The sequence below is a fragment of the Daphnia pulex genome, chromosome 11 (assembly GCF_021134715.1).
Source record: "Daphnia pulex isolate KAP4 chromosome 11, ASM2113471v1".
Taxonomy (NCBI): Eukaryota; Metazoa; Arthropoda; class Branchiopoda; order Diplostraca; family Daphniidae; genus Daphnia; species Daphnia pulex.
In genome coordinates, this window is record NC_060027.1 from 3,554,948 (window position 1) to 3,567,300 (window position 12,353).

Sequence of the window (12,353 nt, forward strand, 5' to 3'; positions counted from 1 at the left end):
TGCGCAGGAGAAAAGGGGGGAGTATATTTACTGTGCTGTATTATAACGAGGGGAAATGCTTTGATATATATGTCCAGCGTCAGAGACGAGAAGCTCAAAGCGCGGCCAGCCCAGTTCGGCCCAGCTATATACCGTCTGAACGATGTTAAATCAAGCGCATCATATTATATATACCGGCTGAGCTGCTGGCCCTTTAGCTTATTCGGCTGCTGCTGCTGTGGGAATAAATATGAAGGACAAGAAAAGATCTCTAAGAGATAATAGGGGATGACGGGCGCGGCGGCCCTATATGCGCTCTGCCCGTCAACACGCCTTTAGATTATACATGTCCGACCTCCCGTATATTATATGGATCAAAAAACTTTTTTCTTTTTTCTATTTTGACGGATGGTTTAATTGAGAACTGGCGGCCTTTTTCATACATATAAGAGGAACACTTTTTATTCCCCCCGTTCAGCTGTATATAGAAAGACCCGTCCTTCTAAACGGGACATGTATTATACGGCCGGTATTATATTGAAGATTAAACGGGGTCTTCTCTATGTATATCTGATCGGTATATATGTATATTCATCTTGTTTATATATGCAAATCGGTCCAGTTTATCCATACGTCAATTCAAGTCCACAGGGGTGTTTCGTTTTGGATATCCGTTTGAAATGATGTCTCCAGCACAAAAGGGACTTTGTATGTATGTGGCTCGGCCGATGAATGAAACAACATCCAGCAGGCACACACAACATATAACCCTCTCCTTTATACATCTGTATACAGCAGCATCCATTCATAATAAGCAAACATGCGCAATTCGTATCAACCGCGAAAAGAATTTGAACTTATCATCACATTCAATTCGATCTTCATCTACAAATAATATCAAGTTTGAATTTAATCCGCACTGGATCAAAGTCAAGAGTATAACATAAATAAAAACCCGGGTTGACTTTTATTCACTTATCGATCACGCTCGGCTTTTGCTGGGCTAATATAAAAGCATATCTAATGGTTATACGGAGTCTATCAATACATTTCATAGGATATTAGTATACACATATCTAATACCGTCTAATACTTAAATCTAAAAAAAAGCTAACCTAAGAACTGCGGGAAGAGTTTTCAGCGTCAATGGGGACGTGTCATAATAGAACAGACTTTTGCTGCAGCAAATATTATATAGACGACATCTATATGCTGCTGGGCAGAAAAAAAGAAGAAGAAAATATATCTATCCCTTGACATATTATACATGTCCTATTTTTTTGTTCTCTTCTGCTGCTCTCTCTCCGCGTTGTACATCAGCTTTGTTTTTTTCTCTTTCTACATATTCTTTTTCTCTTTCTATCTCTCTCCCAGCACATTTAGTTCAACGTGTGTTCGGCTTTCTCAGCTGCTGGGAGACAGTGCCCAATTCGCACATCAGCTAGCAGGAGTTTATATAGAACACACGACTCTGCTCTGCTCTTATATATCTATCAAATATATCTTTGGCTTAATATCTGTCTATAGACTCTCTTGCCGATCCATCTGGCCGCGTTCACAACACCAGCAGCAGCGTGCATCAGCACAGCTGAAGAAGAAGAAATAAAAAGAATAAAAGAAAATTCGATTGCTGCTGGCTGCTGCTGCCTCTCTTATTTCTGTTTCCACGCGTCTTATTCGATGCTGCTGCTGCTATATGGACCCACAGAAGTTGATTAACTCTTCTCTCTCTATATCTGTGTGGGACTTGCTTTTATTCTTGATATGGGATTCTTTCTCTTTCTTGGCTGTGATGTGCTATACAGCTCCTATATATATTGGCTGGCATCGAGAGCGTCCTTAGTGGCCATCTTATCTATCTAGAACTGTACATCTCATGTATAGCTCTGTGCTGCTGTTAGGCTGGACAATATATATATTATAACACGCAGAAGCTCTCCTGCTGTGATGTGTGTAGTATCATATACATGTGCTGCTGCTGTGTACAATCGCGTAGTATTATATATAGGCATCATCGATCACCTTGGAGAGTCTCGTAGCAATCAAACAGCCACTCTCTTATAGAAGGGCCAACCGCGCATCTCACCCCTCGAGTGTCATTCACCATCAGACCAAACCCAGAAACCCCACCCAGAAAAATATACAACACACCTCCTATTATATACATGAGATCGATTGATATATGTGTTACATTTATATATAGATACATCATACCCTCTTATATTTATTCAAATTATAATTGCGTCTATAGTTCTGTGTATACCTAATTATCATTGATTGGCCTATTTGATATATAGGTTATACAAGATATATAAATGAACTTTTATAATTGGGGGACCCCTTCATCGTCTTCGTAGAGTTTTTTTTCTGCTGCATTGATCCATAGCTAGGCTACTATGTGATCAAAGCTGCTGATGCCTTGGCATTATAATTGGGATCTTGCGTGTGACGCAAGTGAGCTCTCGTGCGGATACAGCATAGGCCACTTAGCCTGTATAGGCTATATGGCCTAAACAAGCTTGCAGCACAGTTTATATTTTATGATTTATTCGTATACATCAGAAGCATATAGCGGTGGGATATATATATTTTTGACACGGCGCCGGCTGCTGTTGTTTCAATCGAATCGTGTTGCTGTGATGCTCATTTTTTGATGTATTCCAATTGTTCAAATGTTGACTCGACGGGCGTGTATAGGCAAAACCGCATTTAGATTATTGTTTGCTGATGCTCTTTATTGTTTGATCAAAACCATCACTTTGGACATTTGCGTCATACGCGGTTGCAGCCAATACAGCCAAAACAAATGGAATAATTTCAATTCAAATTTTTAAACATCATCAAATCGGTTCTTTTTTCGATTAGTTTTTCAAATCTATTCTTTCATCATCGTGTATAAATAAGTACAGACGTCATATAAAAGCAAGAGAAGGAATATAATATTATATCTGCTATATAGCCATTGTTTCCTATTGAATCTCAGCTTCTCTATATAGCTCGGTGCAGCACGCCAAATTGAACTCTGATCCGAATAATGATTATGACCCTTGTGTGCTGCTGGCCGAATCGAGGCTAATGCCAGTCTCTTATTTCCGTTGCGGTCGCGTCTTAGATATTTTCTCGTCTTTGCTGATGTCATCCCGCCCACACCCAGCCAGCACTCCTCACTTCCCTTGACGTCTGTTGGGAAGGAGCAGATTCATTCGATTATGTTCTCCAACGTATCTGCTGTCAGTCAAGTCGGCCGTGACGCACAGACAAGTGGTGCAAGTATATAATACATCATATATACGTAGCCTATATATGAGGGCAATGCGCAGCAGCAATCTCTTTTCCATTTGATGTGATGATGCAACAAATATTAGATAGAAGAATAAAGGTCCTCCTTTATATTTAATAATACATTTGATTGTACTAAATGGATATAATATTATAGATATGGTTCTATCTACCTACGACGAATAAAGTATAAACGTTGGCCATCAGTTATGATAAGTATACATCGCAGTACTGTTTGATTAGATTTTTGAATTCCGCGCGGCGCAACAAAATGTTTCTATATACGGCAAGAGTTTATATATAAGGTGCTATATAAAACATGTGGACATATAGGTTCTTTGCATTCTCTAAATGTCTACACCAAACAGCCTGCACTGAACAGACTGATTTCTGGGATTCCTAGAAAAATTCTTTTCGATTCTACTTATTTTATCGATTTTATAGGGCAGCCGCATCTATACAAAACGATATAACAGCATCTGCACCATGATTCAAATAGAAAGAGGAGCACAGCAGATATATCCAACACATGCATTCTTCTTTGCCATCGTCAATCTACTTCTATTACTCACCCCGAGACTTTATATATCTTACACAATCTCCCTGTGCTCGCCATAATAATAAAACACACTGCAAACAATGTGTGTTGTATATAGCCTATACACTCTATATCTACAATGGCCAGCAGCAGCAGCACACAGTAGTATATAGAAATATGGAAGCGAAAGCGCTGGCTGCTGCTGGAACAATCAAACAAAAAGAAACTTTATAGTACTATATAGCCCTCACATCTAATAGAAAAAGGAAACAAACAGCATCAGCAGTACAAGGAATATAAATAAAGAATCAAACGTTGTTGGTCGCTGCTGTGCTGCTGACCCATCTTCTTTTTGTTGTTTGTTCTCGAGCCAAGCAAACAAGACCAGCAGCAGCCCAGCCAGCAGCAGAAGAATGGCCTGTGCTGTGTAATAAATAAAGAAGGAGGATCTCTTTTCTTCTCCATGTAGTAGTACATGTATGTCGTGTTCCTCTCGTTTATGATGTGGGATCGAGGCCAGTCAATAGACACACTGCATCAGTCATGTCCCAGCAGCGCATCAAAATGGAAGAAAACCAAATCTCAACTTCTGTGTAGATACAAAAATATATCAAAACTCGTCTGCTGCTTGGCAATCCTTTGATTTATCTATAGCGACATGATTGAACATCACAGAGAACAAGAAAACTTGTACTACGTAGAACGATATATTTTGATCACAAAGTCTCCTTCAAGTCCTGTTGTCAATCAAATTGAAATTTCCCTTTCGATTTCAATTGTGCGCAGTTGAACGAAATTTCCCGAGCCAAAATGTTGTCTCTTTATTTATTACATCAATGTCATGTCCTATGTACAATAGGCTATAAGAATTCAATTGATTTTTTATTATTGCGTTTATAGTATTTCGCTTTATAGATTATATGATGTGAGCTTCACATTTGCATATTATTATATACGTAATATAGAAGACATGTCGTGCAGCGGGAACCTTGAAATGCATTCAAGGATCTCCGCAAAATGCTGCTGTAGCACTGCAGGAAATAGATGGCGTGATGATGGGCAAAGTGAAGCCTTATTAAAAATATAATCATCGAATAATACTCGTCGTCCAGATCCTGATTTAACTTTCATTTTAAATTTTTCTTCTTTCTGCTGCCCTGCTGCCCATATATTATAAAGAAATGAGTCTTCCGAATATTAAAGGTAAGAATAACCTTGTCCGAAACAGCAAATGCTACATACAAATGCATTTCGTGCTGCTGGAAGAATTTGCGCATTATGATTATTATAATACTGATGGACGCTGTTTCTATATATATATGTTTATAATTGGGAGAAAGGGCAGCTAGAAGTGCATAATATGATGTAAGCTTTGATGGCACGAAAGGGTTTTATGGCTCCTGATGATGTCTGCCCCCCAACAGTTACGTACATTCTCTCTTCGCTTGTAGACACACAGCATTGTGCATAGTAATAGGCACTATAAATACAAAAAGAGGCTTATGTGTAGCCTATCTCATAATAGGAACCTATTATTATAAATCGCAGCCTAATAAATAATATACGAGCAGCATTTAACATATAATAAACTGCTATGCTGGCTCTCAAGTGTGTTTATAATAAAAAGGGAGAGTGGCGATTCATTCAAATATAGCCAGCAGCAGCATTTAATCTATTGTGCTGCAATATGTTTTGGATTATAGTACAGCTAAATTCAATTGGGAAAATAGGTTCTTTGTATAGACCTAATTTATATACTATGTCCCTATATTGAGTATACGATTATAAAGAGTCTATATAACCAGTATGAAATAGGAATTAAATCTCACTAGCTAATAAAGAAAGGATTAATTCGCCGGACGTGTATAATAGGGATTTATGTATAGAGAGAACGAACGAAGACCAGCAAATTTACAATACGAAAGCGATCCTTTCATTAGGCTTAAATTTTGCCTACCGTGCATGTTGAAGATATAAACACAAATCTTGTTCCTTGCTTTCTGCTGTAGACCTTGAAAGATTCAAGCTGTAATAGCTGAATGAGCAGAAAACTGCATGCCTGACTATAATATCTCCATCTCCTTATCCTACTTTGAGTCCTTATCCTGCTCTGTATACGTATATTTAGGCGACCGGCTCTTTTATTTTATATTTATAGCATTGATTCCACCCACATGGACTTGTAATTAACTCTACTAAATCAGCACGCAGCATTAAACGTCATTGCAAAATTAGATGTATAGCGTCACGTGTCGTATACTCTGATTGAGCAAAGATCATTTAGAGAGAGCGCAGCAATGAATCGAAATTCATCCACTTTCTGTCGATGAGAAACCTGCCACCTAACTCTTCTCGTCCGAAGTAGCGAATTATCTACTAATAAGTAGTCTGCTGTATTTAATCTTCTAACCTATACAACACGACGTATATACAACAGAGAATTAAATAAATTCCAACCAGCTGTAGGCCTATAGAGAACATACAGGCCCTGCAGGTTCTATAAAACATTCAAATAGGAGATCATTCAGTACGGTTGGATAAACGGGCGATGATTTGAAAGACTAGCGGCGGTTGAGGGATATATATCTACAAATATCTACATCCAGGAGGAGGCAACATCTGGTCTTGAAATCGTTTCACGAGGCTTTTTATCATATTTATAGGGCGTGTCGTTATACAAGTCAACATCTATCCTGTATATTTATCCAACAGCCTACATCTACACACATCAGAAGAGCTCACCGCAGAAAAAGGAAAAACCAATAAAAGCCTTACTATAAGCTATATACAACATATGCTCCTATATCACGAATATAAGGAGCTGGTAGAATTATATATTGGCTGGTGAAAAACACGTGTGCCATATATATCAGGAAGAAGATGGCCGCTTATATTAGAAGTATATAGATGTGATGTATACAGCACTGCTGCTGCTGCTGGGCTATTAGTCGAAGCACGTGATGACACTACTCTATTAGGAGCCGGGGCGTAAAGGTTGCAAGGAGCACTCGAGCACGTCAGCCAGTCGGCTCATCTTTGATACATGGCCCTGGCTGTTAAAGGATATTTGCACCGACAAAAAATAAAATAAAAAAGATCAAAAATAAAAAGAAATAAGTGTCAACATTCGCCTTTTTTCGTTTATATCGGCCATCCTTTGATGGATGGCGTCATGAAACATTCACATTTCAAACAGAGTGCTTTTTATTTAGTATACATTATAGGACATGTAATATTATGCATAGATACTAGATCGTGAACGTGTTTGGTATATAATTGATTATTTTACCTTTCAATTTGTATTGTAGAATTTGATGGCAATTATATTGAAAGAAACTTTACGAAAAGATTAATATTTGTAGATGTATATAGAAACCGTAAGGTATAGTTCTGTAGGCCTACTCCGCGCATCCCTAGAAATCTACGTTTCTATTATGAAAGAAAAACTTTTTTTGAGATCAAATGTTCTCTTATAATATGTAGGGCCTCTATTATTGCGTTGCCAACGTAAACACGTAATAGCCTCCTTTTTGCTATTATATTGTGCAGCGTAATCCATGTGCACTGTACATGCAGATCAGGGCCAAAGTATTACCCAATAGGCCTACCAATAATAACACGACCTATATATACAAACGAGACTTTTTCATCCATCTAAAATAGACATTTCTAATCATATATGCAGGGGGTCGCTCACTTCTGCATGTAACATGTATATTCCATATATTCTTCTTCCTCTTTTCATTATAGGGAGGGAAAAAAAACTCTTTCCCTTATATTGTTATTAGAATCTATTAACATGAATAAACCATCCATCCAAAACAGGAGCAGCAGGGATCCTATACACAGCATATGTGCTGCTGCTGTGTACATGTATATAGGAGCTCTATATACACTTTGCTCCAGCACACATTGATGGATGGAGGATATCCGTTGAGTGCCATCCGCCGGCCGAAGCCAGCAGCACTATATGCTGCGGATGAGCAAAAGAATCTAGCGCATCCGGCGTATGCGGTTTTTGCTATAGATATGATCGCCCCTGGCTTTTTCTTCTCTATATAATACCAGCCAGATGACATGTATGGAACGATGGAATAAAAAAATGATGTGCTGAGCATCCGGCGCTGTTGCTCTCATCTCTGGGATTTCGATATATATAAGTGTCATGACCGAGATCATCTTTTCTTTATTATATACAGCCCACAGCTATAGCTCTTCTATTATATAAGAAATGTCAATGAAACATGAAAAAACAAATTGCATTTAATATAAGAGCATCAAAAGATATCGCCAATAATATTCTGCTGCTGCTCAGATGGTTGTCTCATATCTATTTTGTCTGCCCAGGCATTGTCAACAAATCTATTAATTTGTGTGTGTTGATATTAAGCTGCTGGGCGACAGATGGTGCCCATCAGCGGGGGCTATTTGAGCTGTATACTATATACCGCGCGATCGTCATATTGCAGCCCTTGGGTGCATCCATAGCCCAACAACCTTATGGTTCGTCTTGTTGTGCTTACAAGAGAGTAGAAAGACGATCTATACAAAAGCCTTTTAAAAAATAACAAAATCGATATAAACGGTCGTTATATTTATTATTGATATCTAGACCAGCCAAAAAAGCTATACAGTCTCCAAAAGAGAATCGACCGCTCTATTTATTATACAAGAAAAGAAAAAGTATACCTATACAGATGGCTGTCCTTTATCAATCCTTCATTTTATTTGTTATACCAAACTATATTCTAGCCAATAAATTGCCACCGCGAATAAAATGTCGATTTGGCTGCTGGTGTATAGGATTATTTGATTGGGATTCAATCCCACGTAATAATAGATGTAATGTGTTGGTCTATATTGCACTATATCGATCGCGCTGGCCCCTTTTTGATCGATCCATTTGGCTAGATGACAATGTTGTTGTCCAACAGCAGCAATACAATGTCAGCAACTAAATATAAGCAGAAATACCAAAAAGATCACACATTGTATCTATCGCCTAGCCTAGTAGGCTATGTCTCTCGGCTGGAGAGATGACGCTCTTGTTATTTTCTTCTCTCACATTCCATTATTCATTTCCGGACTTGTATTCTTCCATTATTTTCTCCCTTTCTGCGCTATATTTTCCTCTCGTCCGTATCCGTGAAACATCTCATCACGGCCGACCACCTTTTTTCCCAGATTGCAGCCTCTGATTGGGCCGTACATATAAACTCCCGCACGACCGCTGCTGCTGTCAAACATCACGCTGACTCTTCTTGTAGAGTAGGCCGTGATACGCGTAGAGTAGGCCGAGTTACGTGCCGTTAGAGAAAGCCGGCCTACGCTAATGGTAGCACGGCGCACGGCCTGCCGGCCGAGGCACGACGTCCAACATATAACAATGGCTGATGTCTATACATCCAGCATCCCACATCCACATCCACTTAAAGATAAATATATATTTAAGCCAGCTAGCGCACTTTATAAAATGGATAGCCAAATAGTATAGTCGGCCGCAGTGCAATAATGCAATTGACAGGTGCAGAAATCTATAAAATTCCGGCAATGATGACGAAAAGTGATTGAACATGAACAGACATACGGCCGGCATCAGCGCAGCAATCACGCCCAAGTCAAAGTTGCGCTGCTGCTGCTGCTGGCCAATCGATAAACGGTAACGGGACCGGCTTCACCGACGACAAATTGAAATCGACTTGGCTCTGGCGGACGGGACCCAGGAGCCGGGCGACTGAGTAGAGCGTGTCGGCCGACCACTCGGGCGGAATGCGCGGGTAGAGCAGCGTGTGCGGCGTCGACGGATACAGATTTAATTGGGTCATTGCAAAGCGGAACAATCCCGAACGCAGGGCCGACGAGTCGTCCACGTCGCGCGGTAAAATCGGGCAGGCCGAATTACATCTCAGAGTGACGTAGTAAATGGACTTGCTGGACTGGGCAACGCTTTGGCAGGTGATGCTGGCCAGACGTGCGGAGCAGGCGGATAACAAGCGAGATTGAATCCATTCCACCTGCTTTTGAAATCCTTGGATTGACATTTTCAAAATTTCATTTTCAAATTTCGCGGGTAAAATTCAAATTCAAATTTCAAATAAAATACCGACCAGCTTCGACCAGAATTTGAATTTGCAATGGAATGTCGCTTTGAATTCCTACGCCAAACGGATCGTCTTCGTCAATCGCTTCCAGCCAACGCTCGGTAAAACGATCCTCTGCATCCGTTTGATGTTTAGATGGCGGAATATCATCCGGTTGACATTCAGCAGAATTCAGGGAAGAACACGATTCCTCTAGTTTGGCCAACCAACTGGCGTCGTTGGCAGCAGCCAGGTCGTTAGACGAATAAGCCATACCTATATACGTAATATATGTCGTGTGGCGGACAACTTTGTCGTCGAGTTGTATGACAAATTATTCAAATTGTTTAACGACAGTTGACCGTATTATATGTTAGCCTAGTGTTAAACACGACTTACCGCAGTTGAAACCAGGTGATTTGTACAGCAATAAATGCGCAAGAGATTTACTGTTCTAATTCGAAAGGTATTTTATTACTTTGGAGGAGCTCAAGTGTGAAATTCTGTTTTTTGGGAATCTGAATGTTCGTGAGCGTTTAATCTCCACGTTTTTATAGCCAACGGTTATGATGGCGCGAGGTTTTGGGAAAACATATTCACGCATATTTAATTGCGCATAGTATTTAACCGAATTTGCTTGTTCCATTTGACAAAAATGTCTGACCCTTGTTATTAGTTTATTATCCGGAAGTTTTCATCCGGTTCTAAACTCAGTTGGATCCATCAGCAATTTTTAAAATGATGTGTTCCATACGAAACGGTCTTTGGTCTAATCAAATTGGACACTCGTATTTTTAAAAATTAGATACTCAGAAGTGCGCAATGAATTAATTGAAATCATTTGCGATCGAGCGGAACCATTGCATCCTCATTACTACACCGAAAACGGGTAACTTTATTTTCTTGACGGGAACTTGACGAGAAAGTTTTGGAGAATTTGTAATCGAATTTATTTTCCCGCGCCTTATTCAGTCGTCGTCGTCGTCTAGTGACTTCCGTCTTCCGTCTTGTCTTCGCACGAAGAAAACTTTTGCGCAAGAAGTGGCCCGCGCCATCGGCAAAAGTTCTCCGGGATGACATTCCTCGAAAGAGATTTAAATCGGACCAACTCTTACTACTGCTGCTGCCGGCGAGCACCGCGCCCATTATAATTTGAATTTGATAATGAGCAGCAGTAGAGTAGTATTTATACATACACTCTTCTTCAGCCAAATATTTAGTTTTTATTTTCCTTAATTAGTGCTGCTGTAGGTCTTTATTTTCTTTAAATTTAGACTTGATCTAACTTCAGATTTCTTGAAAGGTTCTGCTGCTCTTGGCTGGGTTGGGTTGCAGCTTGCTGCTGAGTGTATTTTAGATGATTCATTCATCAAAATCATCCGCGGGACTCGCTCTCTAATTTGACAATTCTGACAGCCAAGAAGAGCCCCGAGCTGTATAACCATCAACTGCCATTGTACAACAACTTGTGTGTCGTCAGTTCGTTATTTTTTCTCCTTTTAGCTTGTTATTATTACATGGTAAAAACTTAATAACAAGACAATTAAATTGTTCCGAGCTGTATTGATCGAGATTTCTTGTTCTTGCCTCAACATTCTGGAGGCTCTTTTTGGGCGATTTCAGTCTTAAAGTAATTTTCTAAGAGTTTCGTGCAAATTTTAACTTTTTTCTTGTCTGTGGTAGGGGAACTCGATACTGTCGATAGTTGTTAATAATTTCAATAATTAATAATTATTACTATCGATATCTTAGGGAAATTAGAATATTAGTGTCGTCTGCTCTGGTTTTGTTTTAAAGTTTCGAAACGAGACCACGTTTAAGATTACAAAGGAAACGGAAACGATCACTTGTTTGGAAACGTCTACACGTGGCTAGCACGAAAAATAGCCAAGCAAATAAAATTACAATCAATAATGTGGTCGTCGTGTCCACTCTGGTCGCGTTTCTTTACAGAATCGCTTAGTGCACACTCCATGCTATTCAGCAGGTAAGACTAAGAAGATAATAAAACTAAGTATTAGAAGAGAAACTCTGTTCCAAATTTGTAAAATGTTAGTGCTGACTAGCATTTATGATGTATAAGCTCCCTGTCGATCCACAGCTTGTTTGCAAGGTAGACTAAAATTTTCCTTTACATGCAGATTTCAGACCTGAGCCAGCCAACATAACAATACCATATTCGAGTTTTGCTTGTGCTGGTAAATTGTCATGAGCAACAATCTTGGCAGCATCATCTCCTGGGTAATGATTTTCGTTACTTTTATTCCTGTGACCTGTTAGATGTTTTAGTGATGTGATGATCTCCTGTTGGTTAACAATTAATGTTTACTCGCTGTCTCATTTTGAACTTGTCTTTATTTGTTGTTTCTATTGTTTTTTCAATTTCATAACCAATTTTTTTATTTTATTTATATAAACAGCATCCAGTTTGATTGGTGGCATTCCCTTTTCTGTCCTCGTGTACACCCATGTGAGTG

General features: G+C 39.4%; 1 protein-coding gene across 1 annotated transcript; it reads right to left on the bottom strand.

Moving 5' to 3' along the window:
* Positions 1-9,253: 9,253 nt before the first annotated feature.
* On the bottom strand, positions 9,254-10,456 carry LOC124207532 (protein timeless-like). Its single transcript, XM_046605042.1, has 2 exons — positions 9,904-10,456; positions 9,254-9,824 (listed from the first exon to the last, which is right to left on the bottom strand). Exons 1-2 carry the CDS (start codon positions 10,148-10,150, stop codon positions 9,415-9,417), a joined length of 657 nt encoding a protein of 218 aa, XP_046460998.1. The 5' UTR covers positions 10,151-10,456; the 3' UTR covers positions 9,254-9,414.
* Between the last annotated feature and the right edge of the window lie 1,897 nt (positions 10,457-12,353).

Coding starts and splice junctions, on each gene's coding strand:
- LOC124207532 (XM_046605042.1), bottom strand. CDS start 10,150: ATGGCTTATTCGTCTAACGACCTGGCTGCTGCCAACGACGCCAGTTGG. Junction 9,825..9,903: donor TCAAATTCTGGTCGAAGCTG/GTCGGTATTTTA, acceptor TGTCAATCCAAG/GATTTCAAAAGCAGGTGGAA.